The sequence below is a fragment of the Echinops telfairi genome, unplaced genomic scaffold, assembly GCF_000313985.2.
Source record: "Echinops telfairi isolate 266 unplaced genomic scaffold, ASM31398v2 ScPeMD7_655;HRSCAF=1070, whole genome shotgun sequence".
Taxonomy (NCBI): domain Eukaryota; kingdom Metazoa; phylum Chordata; class Mammalia; order Afrosoricida; family Tenrecidae; genus Echinops; species Echinops telfairi.
The window spans coordinates 17,881,794-17,902,920 of record NW_022104553.1 but is presented as its reverse complement, the minus strand read 5'-3'; the positions used below and the strand labels follow the sequence as shown (position 1 = coordinate 17,902,920).

The following is a 21,127-nucleotide window of genomic DNA, read 5'->3' as shown; positions in this document are numbered from 1 at the left end:
GAAGCAACAAAGCCCACATAGAAGAAGCACACCAGCCTGTGCGATCACGAGGTGTCAAAGGGATCAGGTATCAGGCATCATCGGAACAAAAAAATCATATCATTGTGAATGAGGGGGAGTTCAAAGTGGAGACCTAATGCCCATCTGTAGGCACCTAGACATCCTCTTACAGAAGGTTCGTGGGGAGGAAACAATCCAGCCAGGGTGCAGTGTAGCAATGATGAAACAGACAACTTTCCTCTAGTACTTAAATATTTTATCCCCCCCACTATCATGATCCCAATTCCACCTTACAAATCTGGCTAAACCAGAACTTGTACACTGGCGCTGATAAGAGCTGGAAACACAGGAAATCCAGGACAGATAAGCCCCTCAGGACCACTGGTAAGAGTGGCGATACCAGGAGGGTGGGGGGAAGGTGGGGTAGAAAGGGGGAACCGATAACAAGGATCTACATATAACCCCCACCCAGGGGGATGGACAACAGAAAAGTGGATGAAGAGAGATGTCAGACAGTGTAAGACTTGACAAAATAATAATGATTTATAATTTTTCAAGGGTTCATGAGGGAGGAGGGCAGGGGAGGGAGGGGGAAAATGAGGAGCTGATACCAAGGGGTCAAGTCGAAATGTTTTGTTTTGAGAATGATGAGGGCAACAAATGTACAAATGTGCTTGGCACAATGGATGTATGTATGGATTATGATGAGTTGTATGAGCCCCCAATAAAATGATTTAAAAAGAAAAAAAAAAGAAAAAGAAATCCACTGATCATGTAGAACCCTGAGGACTTGTATTAAGGTTTGTGTTAATTGTTTTCATTGCTAGAATCCTCCTACAACCCATTCTCTACATACTGGTGGTCTAACTAAGTGGGACTTGGGTCATACTCTCCTTTGGTTGAACAGTTCGTTGCATGAAAGATGAAATTCCAATGCTGGCACAGAGCTCCAATCCTATGTGAACAGGCCCCAGCGTCACTTATGGGAGAAAGCTGTGGCAGTCTGCTTCCAAATACTAGCATCCTTGGAAACCCTATTGGGCACTTGACCTTGTCTGAGGGAGTCATCATGGAATCAACTGGATGGACAGTGGACTTGGAGTTCATCTGAGCACCATAAGCCCGGGGAAAGACTAGATACTTCACCTGAATCTCTCCTAACGGCCACAATGACTAGACCTGGGAAATGCCCAACACACACTTGATGAAGGCCCGGATGATAGCAGGAAGGAAGTGAAATTGCACTGATGGAGTTACAGGAAAGGGAGGTGACTTGCTGTAGTTGGTGAAGCTTCGGTAAAAGGTACACTCAAGATTGGAACTCAGGCCTGTTTTGAAACCTGTCCAGAGTCAGCAGCTTCCTCATCCCCAACATTTGGGAAGCACCATCCAGGGGGGCAAAGGGTGGCTGATCTCTTTCCTGTGAGGCTCCTGCTGAGGAGACCTAACATCACTCAAGACTCTTTCCACCCTGTGAAGGTCTGCGATTCCAGGATCAGTCTCATTATAACCCATCTGTCTCCCTGGGCACCATGCAAGGCAGCGCCACCATCTTGACCCTCACTACTCTTTGATTTCAGTAAGCTTTGGGGGGAAGAAGAAGGGTTGAGGTCACCCTCCTTACAAACAGGTCCTAAAAGCTAGAGACCCAAGGGACTCAGGAAATTCAAGCTGACCCTTTAGGAGCAGAAATGTTCTCAGGCCCCATCTGTCCCCAGTGACAGGGCCCTTGACCTTCCAGGATGCTTCTGCGTGTGAGTAGAAAGTCAGGCTCCTCCTTCTCAGGACGGCTCTTCCAGGACTGTGTCTGGTCCAGTGGGTCCAGGTACAGAAGGGTAAATCATCCCCCCAAACCCCAACTGCAAGCTCTGATCCACACAGTGAAAGCCACTAGTGAGTTTGGAAGAAGCTCAGAGGGTCTGGGCTTCAGGTGACAAACCTGGGAGGGGTCTAGAGTGGCATCTGGGGAACTAGGGGTAAGGAATCCCTAGACTCCCATACGGTGTCATGGATCTCCACAGGCTGATGGCTGCCATCTGAATAAAGGAGGGTTATCATATTCTGATATAACCCTAAAGAACTACACGGACACATGGAGTTTCTTCATCACCAAATACATACCGAGGTACCGTGCACCCGAGAACCAGTGTGTATAACACAGCTCGAGTAGCTGGTCACATATGAGTGACCCCTGCTCCTTGTCCTGCCAAGTAAGAGGGAGAGATCTTGACATCCTCCTTCGCTGTGAGCTCCTCCTCACTGGCAGAAGGGGATTTCACGTGGCGTCAGTGTGTAACATCCTCATAGCATTGGGGTATTGGAGGGTATTGGAGGGTGACCTTAGCCCCACATCACTTAGCTGCTTCTTTCTCTCTCAGGAATGCACAGCAAGCCCTTGCTCTCAGTCCATCCAAGCCCTCTGCTGGCCATGGGAGACAACATGTCCCTTGTGTGTGTAGTTCAGAGGACACAAACACTGCACAGTTGTTACATAGAGCTTCACCTGCCACCTTCTCAGTTGTGCATGACACTAGCTGTTCCCACCTCCACGTTACACTCCCTTCCACTCTGCTGTTTGGATCATTGATTCCAACTCTTCCAGAGCTCACGCTGCAATACCACCGCAGTGACAACTTTAATGTAACATGAAAGAATATCAGCAGAGGCAGTAATCAAGGAAGAAATGCAATGACACAAGGTCTGGTACACAAAGAAGGTGCACCCCAGCCTGTATGATCCAAGGAGTGTAAATAAAATCCAGGATAGGAGGAGGGAACCATATTAGACCTTATCTTCTGAGCACCAGGTATAAAGAACGTAAAGGGTGATAGTGAAATCCCAAAACTCATTTCCAGGGTACCCATGTGGATTAAGCCTCCAGTGAATCCCCTACCACCATTCCCCAGGAATGTGAATAGCCATGCTACCATGCAGAACGCACTGGAAAGTGGATTATTAAAGATATGTTTAGGTCAACTTTGAAAAACTGATTGTTTTCTGCCCATTTCACACACTGTAAATATCGTCTAGTTTTAAATACATACTTTACAACTGAAAATTTCTCTGCTCTATTATGCTTTTTGTTCTGCCCTTGTTTTTGCATTCTTTTTGTTTAGTTTCGTTTTGCTCGTGGTTTGCTTTGCTGGCTTAGGTCAGGGTTTGGGGTTCCTTTGGGCTGGAGAGGAGGTTGGTACGATGTTCTGTATTTGAAATCCAGAAGATGCAAATCCATAGCAACTGCACATGGCTTAATAGATTCTTGGGGTTTCGGCAGAGGAGGTTGTGGGTAATTGGGAGCAAGTAATCATGAGCACAAGAAAGAGAATAAGATGTTACACTTGATCGTAAACGATGAGTAAACCACTCCTTTTCATATTAAGACAGCGGTACAGTGAGCTCCCATCATCTCCAGGCTCCGACGCTCTGTCTCACTCTGCAAAACCAGGAGAGGCTCCACATCAGTCTCTCTGCACTCAGGACCCTCAACCTCCAGGCCCCCCATCATCTCCCTCTCGGCCATCAGCCTCTCAGCTCCACGCTCTGCTCTCCCGCTCAGTCAACGCGCAGGTCCAGATCTCGCCCTGGCAGCTCCCAGCGGGGGCTCTCTTACTGCTCTGCACCCTCAGCCCAGGGGATGTCCAGCTGCGAACCCCTGTGTTCCCACCAAGGTCCTCCTGCTCTTGACTACGTTTCATACGCTTAGCACATCCGAGATCTTTTTTACGTAAGGGATCCTCATTGTGTTTTCCGTAATTTCTGAGTCATTGATTTCATCAGAAGATGGACATCCAATTACTCAGTTTTCAGTACTGTTAAGTGATCTATTTCATCTAATAACTACTTTGGCTATAACGTTCAGGTTTTCTTTAACAATTTATAAATACGTAATATATATGGGATAAAAATGTGTCAGTGCATTGATTTTTCACTGAATTGTAGACCAAGGAATCAACACAACAATCTACACAACAATCAGAATTAGAATATTTTCACATATACATGAACCCTAAATGGAACTTCACCGGACATGGGTCCATTTTTAACATTTTAAAAACATAAATAAAAGCACCCATGAGTCAAATTTACATATTTATTGTGCCCTGCAGTTCATTTACATGAAATTTCTCATCTCTAGTTCTTAAAACTCCTGACCTTACTTTCATCATCATGGTTCTGGTCTTTCTAGAAGGGCACTAAACTGTAAAATCAAAGCACAGTGTTCTGTATGTGGACTTCTCCCCATGGAAGAACGACGTGGGGATCCGTCCATGGTACCGACAGTCCCTGCCCTTTGTCCTTTCGCAGCCTCCCACCTGTGCTCCTACGAAGTGCCCTCTACCTGGATCCTGCTCACGGCTCCCCACGAACAGCAGAACACCCCCCTGCCTGGCTCTGCCCCGTCCTCACAAGTAGGGTCATGTTAGAGCCCATCGTGGCAGTCACCGGTCAACCCATCTTACTGATGGTCTCCCCCTTTTCCATGGGCTCTCTGTTTTACCACGAGCGCTGTCCTTCTCCTGGACTGGTCCCTCATGACAAAATGACCAAAGTACTCACTTCTAAGGAATATTTCTTCCAAGATCAATTGGTTCATGCTGCTAAAAGTCATGTGGTAATCATTATGCTTCAACAACACTATCCTCCAAATGCATTAATATTTCCATCTTTATTATTCATTGTCACATGCAGATGAGATGTTTGAAATGACCATCCGTTGAGGCTCATACACCACAGTCCCCAAGGTGGCATCTCTGAACTTTAATCCTTCCGACACGTCTTTTGCCCCGGATTTGCCCAAACCAATCCTGTCTTTCATTTCTCCCTGCTTCTATGGGTATCGGTTGTGAATCCAGAGAAACTGAAATCTTTCACCCTTCCATCTTTGTTCCTTATGGGTCCGTATTGCAGAGTTGTCCTTTCTTAACTGTGAAGTGGAAGCCATCCTAAGATTGGCGTGATGAATTGTATTGTAGTATTAAATTTAAAAATGACGCCGAGGGAGGTGGGGGGCCAGCCCCCACCGCTAACACTCTCTACGAGTTCAGTAAGTACAATTGTACGGTTGAGATATATATGTATTATATTAGAGTCATCGAGAGCATGAGAGATAATACAATAATACAGTCAGGCATGTTACATGATAACATTGCTCACCTCAGCCCAGCTTAGTGGTCCACGTGGAGAGAGGGGGAAGGGAAGGAGGGAAAGGGAACAAGGGAGAGGGGGAAGAGAGTCAGGGAGGTCAGAGTCCGAGAGAGAAGTCCGAGAGAGGTTCCCACCCCCTATATTGCTGACTCACTCCTATATACATTTTGGGGGCATGCCAGCCCACTAATTACAGGTAGAGACATACGTCACAGGGAGGGGTTACACTATAGGGTACCCAGTAATGAGAGGGTGGTCTAGGGGGTGGTCTCTGGGTCTCCATAGGAACCATTATCAGTAGGGTGCAAACCCCTCCTACAGGAACCAAGCTAATGGCCCCAAGCTTCAGAGAGAAGTAGTCCATTGTCTCCAGCAGCAGGGAGTAGGCCCAGCCCTGCTGTGGGATGGGACAGCAGTCTGGCAGCAAGGATCTGACTTCCCCCCACATTGTATCAGCCCCAATATAATGATTTCTTTTTAAAAAAGATGGACATCTTTGATCTCCGTCAGCCAGTGCTTCAAGTCCTCTTCATGTGACCCAGCACGCGTGTGTCATCAGCGTATCACAGGCTCTCAACGAGCATTCTGTCAGCCGTGAGGACTCAGTCTTTTATCATCATCATCATCATCATCATCATCATCAGCTCCCCAGATCACGTGCTCAGCATGCACATTCAATAAACATCATCAAAGGGTGTAGCCCTGACACACAGCTTGCCCTGGTGGTAAAGTAGGAGTAGGCACTTGCTCTCTTTTAACAACTCCATCTTCATTTTTGTATTGACTCACAGGGAAAAAATTACATGCTCTGGAATGCCAATTTCTGCCAAATCCTACATAATTTGCTATGAATGCATTTACAGTGGAAAAACCACAAGCACGCATCTTGCAGATAATCTCAGCTTGCCTCATGAGCCAACTGACATCAGCAATGACACCTCTTGTTCCGGTTCCTCTTCTGAAGCCAACTTGAATTTCTCGCAGTTCTGTGCCAATGGACTGCCGCAACCACTGGTCAACTCTCTTCAGTCACATTTTGCTTTTATTTGAAATTGTTCTACAATGTCTGCAATCCATTGGGTCAGCCTTCTTGGGATGCGGGCACAAATACACATCTCTTCTAGGAAATTGTCCACACAGCTGTCTTCCAAGTTTCTAACCAGAGACGGGTCAGCGCCTCTCCACCTACATGAATTTCTTGAACATCTTATTTGTATTTGGTCCATTCCTTTAGTGCTGCTTGAACTTCTTCCTTCAGAATGATTATTTCTTGATCATACCTCCCGAAGAGATTCAATGTGAACTTCTCCTTTGGGTACAGTGACTCTGGGTATTCCTTCCTTTTATGAGGCTTCCTTCATCATTCAGCAGTTGTCTAAAAAATCCTTCAGTCTTGCAATTTCAGCCTTGCATTTTCCCACCACTTTTGGAAACTTCAGAAATGCCAACGTCTCTTGTCACTTTTGTCTTGCTAACTCCTACTTTGCACAGCTCATTCTACTATTTTGTCTTCTCCAGCTGTCTTTGAAATTTTCTCTTTTACCTAATGATTTGTTCTGGCCACATTAGCTACTCTGCATTCAAGAGCAAATTTCACCTTCTCTTCTGCCATTCACATTGACCTAACCTTTCATTTATCTCTTTTCAAATAATATTTTCCTTGCTTCAAGTATGGTTTCATTTGTTTCTAAATACCAGTCTTATTTTTTAATCATTTTTATTGGGAGCCCTTACAGACATCATAACATTCCATAGTCAATCACATCATGCAGTATTGTACAATTGCTTCCACAAACAGATTGAACATTTTCTTTCATCTTGAACTCCATGATATCAGCTCACCTTTATCCCTTCCTTCCCCTACCCAACTTCCCAGGAATCCTAATTCTGTTTTCTTACTCTACAATAACATTTTTATTTTTTGTTTTTATCACATCTGACAAAATCCAATATAGTCATTCACTAACAGTTCTGTTGCTTCATCCCATCGAATGGGGTTTATACTCATCAATGCTATTAGCTCCCCACTCTCCCACCCCACTGCTTCCTGAACCATCAGGGAAGCGTTACTCCTGTTACTGCTTCTGAAGGCTTATGTATCTTGACTCTCCTGTACCAAATAATCTTAAGTATACAAGTGAACATACGGAAATATAACATGATTAATGAAGTAAAATAAATAAAAACCAAAATAGTAATGGGAAGAAATACTAAAGAACAACAGGATAGTTATGTGGTTCATCAGTGCCATGCCTCACCCTAGTTGTATCATCCCTTATGTTTGGCCCTTCTGAGAGGACTGTCCAGTTGTGTTTCAGGTGGATTTAGGGTTGCCACTGTATCAATTTGGTTGCTTATTTTTGAACTGATACAACTCCTCCTCAAAACCCTTCACGATCACACAGGCTGCTGTGCATCTTCCATGTGGGCCTTTTTGTAATCTTGCTAGAGGGCTGCTTGTTTAAATTCAAGCCTTTAAGATGCCAGACACTATATCTTTTTATAGCCAGACACAATGGGCTTTTTTCACCCCATGTCAGAAAGGTGAGTATCATACAATGCCACATTATTAGAACAGACCTTTTTTGTACTGAGGTAAGATTTAAGTAGAGGCCCAAAGTCCATCTGCTTCCTTGTTGCATTTGCATATATATACATATATAAATACACATATAGTCATATATTTCTTCTTCTCATTTCCTCTTTTTTCCCTCCTACCCCACTATTATGTTTACCCATAATCCACCTCTCAGTAAATCTTCTCAGATACAATGTGAGTGATCAAACAGGATCAGAACAGCTACACATTACTTGCCATCAATTTTGGAACACTTAGTATTCCCCTGTGCCCATCATTGTTGACTTATTGCTCATCTCCCCCTCACACACACACATGCCCCTGATCCAGTGGCTCTCTTCTTAAAATTGCCTATCTGCCTATCTTGTATAAATAAACATCAAAACAACAACCTACAGATAGTCACAAGTCTAACAGGGATCCTCACATAGAGCAGATGAATCTCTCTCTGTTAAATAGAGAGAAGGACATGTTATAAACCACCAGTCCAGTCCCCGTTTCTCTCAGGGTTACATACCCTGGGCCCCATTTACCTAACAACACATACAACCTTTTAGTCTTCAACATTCATGTGAAAAAGGCGAGTATCCTAAAAGCCCTCCTTGCTGTTCCTGCAGTCAGGGATGGAGTGGTCTAGTGCCCCCTGTCAGTTATGCCTTGAGACTTTCATTGTGGCCCCCTCATGAGTAATCCCCAACCAGTTCAGCTGGGGTGCCCAAGTCAGAAATCTATGATCAGGATTTTTTGGGGAACTTCATGGCTTTGCTCCCAACATGGGACTTTTGCAATCCACTCTTGATTTGCCCCCAGGTGAGTAGGTCAGACCAGCCCCTTTCCCTGAGCTCTATCTTCAGGTCTGTCATCTGCAACACTGTCATCAACAGAGATGGTATCACTTCTCCAGCGGTGGCTGGCACTGCCCTCATTCCTAGGAACAAGCTAGTCTGAGCAGCAACATCGCCCTCAAGGATTGGTACCCTGGTATGGGGTCTACTCTTGCTCTCCCTTTCCTGTAGAGATAGAAACAATACCCTCCCCTTAGGCTGCTTAGTACCCTGATCCCCCATTGACATCATTTTTCTTCTCCCACCACTCTGTAGGCTTTAAAAGGAAATGGGGAGGGGTAGAGATGCCTTTCAGCACAGGTGTTTTCTACATCTGTTTTTGATAACGTATGAGCCATTAGGTTTGGTCGGGCACATGCCAGAATATCTGGTCCTCAACCTAGGAATTGTGTGCTGTGTGTCTCCTTTTCCTTGTTCCCTTTCTGCTGTTTGAACTTACCTCAGTGGACTCATATTGTACTTGACCTTTTGTGCTTGTGTAACTTCACTGCGCATAATATTCTCCAGGTCTTTCCACAAGATGAGTCCTCTCATCGTGTCACCTCTCTTTTAGGGATGTGTAGTATTCCTTTGTCTGTAAATACCGGAGTTTTCTTATCCATTCACCTGTTGAAGGAAACTTAGGCAGTTTCCAATGTTTTGTGATTGTATACTGCACAGGTAAGATCATTGTCTGGTTGTGATCTGTTTCATATTTCTTCTGGGTATATACTTGGTAGTGAAATTACTGGGTCATCTCATAGCTTGATTTCCACCTGTTTTAGGCATCACGAAATCACTTTCCACAGTGGCTGTCCATGTCTACAAGACCACCAGCGGTGAACGAGAGTTCCTATCTCACCTCACCTACTCCATTTGTTGCTCTGTTTTTTTTGAATTAGGCTGTCCTTGTGGATGTTGGATGGTATCTGCTAGGTTTTTCTTTTGCATTTCCCAAGTGGCTAATGATCAGGAGCATCATCTCATCTCTATATTGGACATTGAAATTTTCTTCCTTTGGGAATCTTCTGTTGAAGTCTTTTGCCCACCTCCTCAGAGGGCTATTTGTTTTTATTTTTTTCTTGTAAGATTGGAAGATAGTTTTTAGAAATAAGTCCTTTGATATGTCATTAGAAAATATCTTTTCCCAGTCTGTGGGCTCTTTTACTACTCTCTTGAGGAGATATTTCCATGTACACCAGTGTTTCATCTTTAGCAGGTCCCACTCTATTTCATCTTCCTCTGGGTGTGTGTCCTTCATTATTTCTGATGGTCTCTGCACTAATGTCTTTAGCTTTGTCCCAATTTCCTCACTGATGATCCTGATAGTTTTGAGTTTTACCTCAAATTCTGTGATCCACCTTGAGCTTGTTCTTGTGTGTGGAGTGACGTAAGGGTCTTGTTTCATTCTTCTGAAGGCGGATGTCCAGTTCTTCCAGCACCGTTTGTTGAAAAGAGCATCTGCTTCCCATTTGATATTTGGGGGGTCTTTGTCAAAGATCAGTTGTGTATATTCTGCTGTTTTTATTTCTGGACTTTCTGTTCCTATCCATTAGTCCGAGTATCTATCATTATACCAGTACTGTGCTGTTTTGACAACTGTGGCTGTATAATAAGTTCTAAAGTCAGGGAATGCAAGCCCACTCATTTTGGTTTTCCTCCTGAGGAGTTCCATGCCAATTCTGGGGTTTTCTCTTTCCATATAAAATTGGTAATAAGTTAATCCATTTCTTTGAAAAATTATGCTGGAATTTGTATACAAATTACAAATTTGTGTAAATTTGTAATTTATAGAGTGCCTTAGGCAGGATCAACATATTTACAATATTGAGTCTTCCAATCCACGAGCATGGTATATTCTTCCATTTGTGAAGATTCCTGTTGTTTCTTGTAGTAATGTTTTGTAGTTTTCCTAGTACAGATCTTTTATTTCTGGGTTGGGTCTGGTTTAGGTATATTCCTTCAATTTCAGTTTTTGATTGGCTGTTATAAAGGGTATTACCTTCTTGAACTCTTTTTCTGTTACCTCCTCTGTGGTGTATAGCAATCCAAATATCTTCTGATTGTTAACCTTACATCCTGCCGCCCTACCATGTGCCACTATCATTTCAACCAATACTATGGTGGAGCCTTTTGGGTTCTCTCTATATAAAATCACGTCCTCTGCAAATAACAGTAAATTCTCTTCTTCTTTCCCAGAACGTATAACATTGATCAACTTCCATTGCCTAATATTATTAGCTAGGACCTCGAAGATGACGTTGAATAGAAGTGCAGATAAGGGGCATCCTTGTCTGGTCCCCTTTTGCAATGGGAATGTTTTAATCTTTTGTCCATTTGTTAAAATGCTGGCTGTTGGTTTTTCACTTATGGTTATTATTATATTTACTTAATTCCCTTGTAATCCTATCTTCTTGAATGTCTTTGTTAGGAATGGGTGTTGAATATTGTCAAATGTTATTCTGCCTCTACCCCTTTTATCATGCGGTTCTTGTTCATTTTGTTGTCAGTGTGATGGATAATGTTGATGGCTTTTCAGATGATGAACCATCCCTGCAGCCATGCTTTGAATACCATTTGGTCATGATGGAAGGTTTTTTCGTATACTTTGAATTCTATTGCCCAAGGTTTTTGTTAAGGATTTTTTTTCATCAATGTTCATTACAGATATAGGCCTATAGTTCTCTATTCTTGTGGGAACCTTGCCCAGCTTTGGTATAAGTGTTATATTAGCTTCGTAGAATGTGTTTGGGAATTGATCATCCTTTTCTATGTTCTGGAAAAGCTTGTGTAGATTTAGTGTCAGTTCTTCCCAGAATGCTTGGTTGAATTTTTCTGTGAAGCTTCCTGCTCCAGAACTTTCTTTAGTTGTAGTTCCTTGAGAACCTATCTATTTCTCCATTTGCTATGGGTCAGTTCATGGTCTTGATGTGTATATAAAATCATTTGGGCATGGCTTGTTTTTCCAGGTATTTTTCTGTGTCCTCTGAGTTGTTGAATTTGTTGGACTACAGTCTTTCACAGAACTGTGTAATTAGTCTTTTAATTTCATTGGTATCCCTTGTAATTCACCCTGTTTCAGCCTTCATCTGCCCTTCCTATCTTTTGGTAGGTTTGCTGGCAGTATATCAATTCTGTTGATCCCTTTGTAGAACCGGTTTTTCACTGAAGTTATTCTTTCCATTGATTTTTATTTACCACTCATTTATCTCCACCACGATTTTCATAACTTTTGTTTTGCTATTGGAAGGATTATTTTGTCACCCCTGTTCCAATGACTGAATGTTTTGTGAATGGGTATCCACCATAACTCTCTCTTCCTTCTTCATATGCGCATTTATCACTTTTAAGCATCCTCTGATAACTGCCTTTGCTGTATCCTAGTTTGGTATGTTGCATTCTCATTCTCATTTGTTTCTAGAAACTTCCTTATTTTGTCTTGAATTTGTGGCAATATCCAGTCTTTCTTGTGGAATATAAAAAGACTTTCCCACAGATTCTCTACCCCAAATATAGATGTCAGACATAGGACACTGCTTGCAACTAATGATAAATGATTGTCACGTAATTTCCCTGAAGACACCAGCCATCCAGAGCAAGCAGATCCTATTATCTGTCCCGCCACAACTGGGGCTCACTCTCTGCCGTTAGGGACAGTGGATTGCTTCCCCTGAAATCTTAGACTAAATCAAGTGTCCAGCTCAAGGACAATCAAGCTTAGGCTGCCATCATGAATCTAGCATCAGCCTATCTTGTCTCATGCATACCCTTAATCCCACCTCTTCCTATAGCGTGTATAACCCTAGCTCATCCCCACCCCATTGTTGTACTACCTATAGTACAACCCCTTCCTGTGACGTATGTCTTTAACTGTAATTAGGGGTCTTGCACGGGCCAAAAGATATATAAGCCTTGGTTAGAAATAAACCTCCCTCTTCCCTCTCTGTCCACACTGTGCACACACCTGGCCGGGGAGATCATGGCCATCCAGGAGGTGAGCTTTCTACCATGAAATGTGTCTGACTTCTTCGTGTTACTCTCTCTCCTATCTCTATTATTCTCTATGACGTTACTATAACCTTTATCTATCAAAACTGTACAATTGAGTCTAGCGAACCCGTGATTAGATGTGGGGGGCTTTGGTTCCCCCACATTTTTAAGACATCAGTTATTTCTCCTCCATGTATTTGTCCTTGTGCTGTACTTTCTTATGTTGATTTCCAGCACTACATCCAAGTGGTCAGAGAAGGAGTGGTGTGACCTCTGTATGTGGGAATTTAGTCAAGCCTGACTTGAGTCCCAGCATGTCAGATGACTGAGCTTCTTCAGTCAGTCAAGGAAGACACCGGGACGCCTCCATCCTTGACTTTACTCCACAGTCATTAAATCTAAAGGATTCCAACACACGAACTTTATAGCCATGTCTCTGGGACCTTCTGCGTGGTCCATGTCCAGCTGAAGACTGAGGACATCTGGCCTTCTCCAACGTCCTGCTCTTTCAGACCGTCCATTCCCTGGTCAGTATATTTTTCTCTCTGTGTCTGCAGATGGCTCTTTAAACAACCCTAACTGATTCATCTTTGACTCATAGCTGACTGTATTAGTCTGGGTACTTTAGAGACACAAATCCACAGAAACTCATGTAGAAGAGAGTGTTTTATATAAAGGTTAAATGTGCATCAAGAAAACATCCCAATCCAGTGCTACCCAAGCCCACAAGTCCAACATTAACCCATATGTCCCAAACCAATCCACAAAAATCCTCCTCCATCTCACAAAACGGATGCAATGATGCCGAATTCAGGAAGACCACAGGCTAGTGAGTAGAAGGTCTTGTGGATCCAGTGGAAGTGGAAGCATCTCAATGCTGGTGCGGGTCTCCATGTGTCTCCACCGGCTCTCTAAGTGGCTCAACTGCAGGATAGAGAAGGCAGAGAGAGGGAGGTTTGTGCCTCCATTGAGCTATTTATCTCCGTTGCGCCTCCAAATGAGGTAATCAAGTTGTGACCTGATTGACAAGCTAGACTCCACCCCTTCGCTCAAGATGACAGATTATGTAACTGCTGCATCCCACCCCAAAGATGTATTTTTGTGTTTTGGTTTTTAGACCTGTTCCTGGGTGTGTTAGGCCAGCTTGTTTAGAGAAACAAATCCAGTGACACTCATCTATGTAAAAGAAAGAATGTTATATCACGAAGTATTTTATTTCATGAGAGTATCCTAGCCCAGTTCCGCTTAAGTCGATACATCCAGTGCTAGTCCATAAGACCCTCTTGAGACCCATGCAGCCACACGCTGGCGATGCAGAATGACCGACCTGGATGTAGGAAGATCACAGGCCGGTGGGTGCAGAGTGTATCCAAGGTTGGTGGGAACAGGGCAGGGCTCTAGCAGCTCTCAGGGTTTGACCCAAAGGGGCCACCCCTTGAGGCAGGCAGAGTTCCTGCAGGCAGGAAGTCAATGTTTCAGAGAGAGAGAGACTCTGTTCATCTTGCTGTTATGCAAGTCTTATGATGTCAAGGAGGTCCGTGATTTGATTGACAGGTTTGACTCCACCCCATAGCCAGGGGTGTCTAGTTGACTTCATCCCTAAGTACCAACTGGGGTTCTTGGGGGTTTTGTCACAGAAACCTGTGCTTTTGGTTAAAAAAAGTAGATGCTCACATATTAAGTTCTTATTTTAATATCTAATGTTCCCTTTGTGCTCAAAAGGTAGTTAATTAAATACCGCCTTAAATTATCCAGATTTTTAAATGGGCGAGTTAAAGAAGTGTGGTATATGGCATACATTCTGTATCTTAAAAACTAGAGCTGCTGGTGGTGGGGAAACAGCTGCCATTTCTTGGAATGAGCAGGTCAGATAGACCCAGAAACAAGTCAGCCTGGGGAGGCATCCAAATGTGTTGGCCAGTGATTTAAAACGGAGTCAGCAGAACCCTTTTATGTGGCGGTAAGTATTCAATTTAAAAAACCCCACTGAACTACGGAACTGTGTGATAGGTGAATGGCATTACAATAAACATATCAGGGGGAGATCAAATGAAAATGGCGTCTGTGCTGGGAGATGAACTTCACAGGAGGGCGGTCTGGGAGCCGCTGGCTGCGATTGCCAAGTTTCACGACATCAGATAGGTGACCGTGAATCAGCTGGGCAAATCCGTGGGCTCTCTGGACACAGTAGCTGCCATGGGGCCTCTGGAAACAGCTGCGACTCAGTCTCTCCAAGAAGCTGGTCATTTGGGGCAGCGATTGCCTGGTTTCTTGGTCTCTGAGATGGGGAACTGCAGACCCCACCTTTTGTCTCCCTGGAAGTGCACTGGAGGACTCTCCTGAGCAGACACGATTCCACTGGAGAAGCCCTCTCAGTGTCTGCTCCAAGCCCTTCCCAGAGTGCTGCCTGCGTCCTCAGGGGTCACAGCCAGGAGGTCCTGGGGGTCAGTGCTTGTGGAGGGTTGCATACGTGGTGGACTCAGCTGTGAGCTGCCAAGACCCAGCTTGAGATGCCCCTCGAGTGAGGGCCTGCTGGTTCAGCTGAGCATAAGTCACGTCCTGGGGGTGTCCTGCAGCAGGGGTCTGAGGGAGAGAGAGCAGGGTGAGTCAGCGGGACTGAGGGTGAGGAACAGGGGGCTTTAAGGAGCAGATGTTGATACCTAACTTTCACAATGGTCCCCAATGATCATATCACTGTGTGGTTCCTGCCCCTATGATATCAGAGTTGCTCTGGGTGACCCAGAAGGCAGCTGTGACTCAGTGGTCGCATTCTCATGTGCCACGCAGGACACCCATAAACACAAACATAGTCCGCAGCTGCGGAATGAATTCTGACTCATAGAAGTCCTTCAGGACAGACTAAAATGGCCCCAGAGGATTTCCAAGGCTCTGAGATGTACTGGGGGGAAATGTAAAGTCAGAAATCTCCTTAGAAGCAAGGATGGCAAAACTCCGTCTTACATACTTTGGACCCCTAGTCAGGAGAGAGCAGGCCCTGGAGAAGGACAGCCTTCTAGGTCAAGTGGAGGGACAGTGAAAAGGAGGCAGGCCCTCACGGAGATGGCTTGACACAGCGGCTTCAGCAACGAGCTCAGGCATGGGAACCATTGTGTGGATGGCGCAAAGAGGGGCCGTGTTCCATTCCGTTGTGCACAGGGTCGCTATGGATCAGAAGCAATTGGATGGCGCCTAACACCACCACCACCAAAAGGTGTTAAGTAAAATATGTGGAGGCCCGACTTTTATGTTTTGACCGCTTATGGGAAAAGGATCTACAATAATGTGTCTCAGATGTTTGGCGAGTGCTTGCCCATGATGCTGTCGTCCATAGACACGCTTATGAGTGTTCATCTTGGAAATACACAGTCCAGCCCCAGTCCAGCCTTCAGATGAACATGACCCTGGCCAATGTCTCAACAGCTACTTTATGAAAGACCATGAGTCAGAACCACCAGCTACGCCACTCCCAACTTTCTGATCCCCGAAATGAACATGGTTTTCTTAGCCCTGTTGGAACTCTTGGCTAGGTTAATGCCTAACCACAAGATCGGTAATGCAACACTGTCCGCCACTCCACAGGAGAAAGAGGAGGCTGTTTGCTCCCTATAAATGGAAACCCTACACAAGGTCACGGTGAATCAGTATTGACTCGATGGCAATGATTTGTGACAGCAACTGATAAGGAATACAAACACTCACCAAGTTGTCCATCTCTCTGTCCTTCTTGGGAAGCCCATCTGCTGTGATCACCACTGGAGGAGAGGGGACAAGTGGGCATGCATTACTCTGGAGTGGACCTTAGAAGGCCAATTTGCTTGATATCTCACAACTTTAGGTTTCAACCCTCACCCTAACTGGGACATTCTGGAATGCGACCAAACCTTCCCCTCTCCCCATATTGCTCCCTGACTTTCACTGAATCCTTCTCCCCTTCTTCCAGGTCTGCCCCTTCTCCTCACCCCCTTACCTGGTGTTCTCTTTAAGACCTCAACACCTGGGCTGAGTCTGAAGGGAAGGAACGAAGGAGCATTAGGAGCAGGCAGGAAGCGGAGGACTGGTTAGGGGGTTAGGGCTCTCTCTCACAGTTCTCACCTCTCCCGTGGATTCTCATCCTTGCTCTTGGTGTGAGAGGCACCTGAGGATGACCAATGGTCTGGATTCAAGAGGGAGGTCTTTTCCCAGCATCTCCCTGTCCAGGTCACCCACCCATCACCTCGAAACCTACCATGTTTCCTCTGACGCTGACAATGGAGGAGGAAGAGGATGAGGAAGAGGAGACCCAGGACCACGGCCACCGAAATGCCAATGAGGATGTACAGCTGGTGTTTGGAAACAGGTGCGTCTAGAAAGATGGACTCAAGATATCGGCAACTGTCACAAATTGAGCACCTACTGCATACTGAGACTTGAAGTTCAAAGACAGTGCATGGGCCAAGGTTAGAGGATCACCTAGGAAAAGGGACTGTGGACGTGGGGGCGGATCCATGGGGGATCTTCTCCTCTTAGAACAGCAGTTATCAACCTGTGAGTTGCCACCCCTTTGGGTCAAATGACCCTTTCACAGGGGTTGCCCTATTCCTAACAATAGCAACATTAGAGTTATAAGGTAGCAACAAAAATAATCTTATGGTTTGGTGGTCATCACAAATTGAAATACTGTTTTAAAGGGTCATGACATTAGGAAGGTCTAGAACCACTGTCTTACAAGATTCTGTTCAGAGATCAGAGGTGGAAGTACAAGTGGATAACCTGAGACCCAAGGAGTGAGGAGCACTTAACCCTTTTGTGCCACCAAGTTGAGGCAGAACCAGGAGGGCTAGAGGTAGACAGAAAGACTGGATATGCACACAGTCCCAGACATATCATCCTTATCACCTTTCACAGACAGGTCCCCTTCCTCTTAGGGCGACCTTACACTGTCATAAAAAATTATATGTGCTTCTAAAGTCTGGTATATGTGGAAACAGAGATTTCTCCCAAGTTGTCTCCCCCAAACATATGCCAAACTTAGCTGCTTGCTACTATGCCAAGTGATTATACACTTGGAGGTCAACAGAAGTAGGTAGGGGGTTTTCTCCCTAAGGGTTATCAGCCATCAGAGCAAGTAGTCACCACTGTTTATCCCACAACAAGTAGAGTACACTCCCTTCTGATAAGGTTTTAGTAGATTGTTTCCTTGAAGGAGAGCCCAGGGAGGTCAAGCCCACTCAAGGGTGACCAAGGTTAGGCCACCATCATGAATCTAGGTTCTCCCGTCTTGTCACATGTATACCCCTAATCCCTTCCCTTCCTATTATGTGTACATCCCCTTCCTGTTACGCTTATGCCTATTGTACATCCCCTTCCCATGATGTGTATGCCTATTGTACTTCCCCTTCCTGTGACATGTGGCTAACTGTAATCACGCCCCGCTCCCCCCTATGTAGATATAAGCCTTGGTTAGCAATAAAGGGGATCTCCATCCCACCTTGCCTCGACCCTCGCTGTGCATGCAGCCGGTAGGTAAGATCATGGCCGTCCAGGAAGTGGGCATGCTACCATGAAATGTGTCTGACTTATTTACTTGACTCTCTCTTCTATCTCTCTTGCTTTCTATGACTTTACTATAGTCTTCATATATCTTAATCAGAATTGCGCCCACTGGACCAGCGATTAGTTGTGGGGGCCGTCTTTTTCCCCACAGGTGTACTCTCAGAATAAGTGAGTTTGGAACACTGCTGAATGAAATCCATTCTGCTCCTACTGATCTCATAAGACCGAGTGGAACTGACCTTGCGCATTTCCATGACGGTAACCCTTTGAGGGAGTGGAAAGGCCCATATATCTCCCATGGAGCAATTGGTGTCCCCCGGTTCATGTCCAGTGTCAGCTGGTTCTGGCTCTATACATTTGTGGCTTCTTATCTAAATCCAAGTACAACCCACCTCCCCTGGGACTGGGGGTGGGAGAAGGGTTCAGAGATGGCTCATGACTGAGTCTCTTCCCAGACGAGTCCTGTCACTGACCAAAGGGGACGAGACACCTGGACAACCGGGACCACACATCTTGCATGGGAGGCCCAAGAAGGCAGAGAGGTGGATGCACATGGAGAGATGTATGTCCATGAGACCCCAGGACTCCTCATTTTCATCACCTTTTATAGCTCTGACCCTAGATTTAGGCCCCTGACAGGCATAATAATTAAGAATGGCAAAAATAGGCTGAGAATCAAAGACTGGACAAAGGCATACCAAGGAAAAAGCAATTAAAAAAAGCAGGGGTTGCAATCCTAATCTCGGATAAAATTGACCTCAAATTGCAAACTATAACAAGAGATAAGGAGGAATATGATATAATCCTCAAGTGAACAGTAGACAAAGAACCACTAAGCATTTAAACATATATTCCCCGAATGAGAGACCCGCTGAATACATCAACCAAACTCTCCAAAAGATGAAAGAAGAAATTACAGCCTCAACAATTATAGTGGGTGACTTCAACACCCCGCTCTCTGAGAAAGACAGCTCAAAGAGGAAAGAAAGTCAGCAGGGGAGATGGAAGGGGGAGAGGAGGGGGGAAATTAAGGAAAGGAAGAGGGACAGAGAGGGAGGGGAAGACAGAGAAGGAAGAAGAGGACTGCTGACAGATGACTGATAAAAGTCCGAGGCAGGATTCAAACTCAGGGTTCCCTCACTCCAAGCACATCACCCTCTCCTGACCAGTAGGCTCAGGGAGCACCTTAGGGAGCGTTCTGTGTAGCATGGTTTTGATCTCACCTCCCAACACCCCCACCTGTGGACTGGCCTTTGGGGCCACCTGCGTGGGATCAGAGACTTGAATCTCAAGACAGTGAACATGACCGAGGTCAGAGGACCACCTTGGACATGTGACTGTGGGAGTGGGGCTGTGTCCAGAGAGGGACTCCTCCTCTCAGAAGATTCTATTCTCACATCAGAGGAGGAAGTACAAGTGAATTACCTGAGACCCAGGGAGTGGGGACCACTTAGTTCCTTTGTCCCACCGAGTAGAGGTAGAACCAGGAAGGCGAGAGGTAGACAGACAGACTGGAGATGCACTCAGTCCCAGAGTCCTCATGCCCCTCATCTTTCACAGTTAAGTCCTCTTCCTCTTAGGGAGTCCTTACATTGTGTGGTAGTTACGTAATCTGGTCCCAATTGAGATTATTAAGGGTGAAGGGGGGGAGTTTAGCCTGTCAATGATGTCGATACTTGATGGCCTCATTTTGAGGTGCTGCAGAGATAAACAGCTCACTGGAAATGGGACACGGACGCTCTCTGCTTTGTTTTCCTAAAGATAAGAGATGTGGAGCCTGAGGAGCCACATGCAGACCCAGGCCAGTGTTGAGATGCTTCCACCACCACTGGATCCAAAAGACTTTCCACCCGCTGTCTGTGATCTTCCTGCATTCAGCATTATTGTATGTGTTTCCCGAGTCTGGAGAAGAATTTATAGACTGCTATTGGACATATGGGCTAACGTCACACTTATGGAATTGATCTGGACTGGGCTGTGATGTTTTCTTAATAAACAATTGTTCTTTTATATAAAGCTCTTTATATACACATAGACACACGAGTGTCTATGAATTTGCTTATGTAGTAACCCGGACTAACACACATGTCATCAAAAATTATATGTATTTCTAAAGCCCTGTGTACTCTCAGAGCATCTGGGTTTAGAACACCTCTGAATGAAGTTCATTCTAACTCATAGTGATCGTCCAAGACAGGATACAACTGGCCCTGTGAGTGTTCACATAGGTAAATCTATAAGGGAGTAGAGTTGCTACCATGGAGCAACTGGTGTCCCAGCCTCATGTCCACAGTCAACTGGCTCTGGCTCTATCATCTTGTGGTTTGGGTTCCTTGACAGAGTCCAAGTACAACCCCCTTTTTCCTGGGACTTGGGTTGGGGGAAGGGTTCAGAGATGGCTCATGACTGAGTCTCTTCCGCGTCTAGTGCAGTCACCGACCAAAGGGGAAGAGGCAGCTGGACAACTGGGACCACACATCTTGCAGGGAGGCCCAAGAAGGCAGAGAGGTGGGTGGACAAAGGAGAGATGGGTCTACATGGGACCCCGGGAGTCCTCCTCTTCATCACCTTTCATAGCTCTGTCCCCTAACTTTAGGTGCCCGACAGGCATAATGTTTAACGATGTTTATCATTCACAACACCCCCTCTTCGCGTTCTGATTGTCAGAATTTGAAAGAAGACTTTTAAGTCCCTGCATCAACTGCAGAGGGGGTGAAGAGTAAGACACTGATCACTAGAGGGCAGTGGAGAAGGGCTTTAAACCCTAAAGTCTAAGATCTGGCTGCCAGGGCTGGACGGAGCCTCTGCCCGCTATGAGCCCTGTGACTGTAGGCAAGGACCTTCCACTCAGTGTTTGCACATTAAGATTCAAAGATGGGTTGTGGCCCACCCGGTGAAAGCACACTAGCCTTTGTGATCTAAGGACTGTCAACTATATAATCAAAGAAGAAAAGAGGGTGCATGGAACTGTGTGTGGCCTCCTCCCTGGGGGACGGACAACCGAAAAGTGGATGAAGGGAGAAGTCGGACAGGGCAAGATATGACAAAATACCCATTT

The 21,127-nt window shown here is 45.3% G+C and overlaps 1 protein-coding gene across 1 annotated transcript in view; it reads right to left on the bottom strand.

Annotated features, from left to right (window-relative positions):
- Positions 1-13,714: 13,714 nt before the first annotated feature.
- The window catches only part of LOC123521950 (leukocyte-associated immunoglobulin-like receptor 1), a 46,231-nt gene continuing 38,818 nt past the window's right edge, over positions 13,715-21,127 (bottom strand). Inside the window, exons 7-8 of the mRNA XM_045292398.1 lie at positions 16,237-16,289; positions 13,715-15,120 (exon numbers count right to left, since the gene is read on the bottom strand). Of these exons, the coding sequence (XP_045148333.1) occupies positions 14,983-15,120; positions 16,237-16,289 (191 nt within the window). The 3' untranslated portion in view covers positions 13,715-14,982. The remainder of the gene's footprint in view (positions 15,121-16,236; positions 16,290-21,127) is intronic.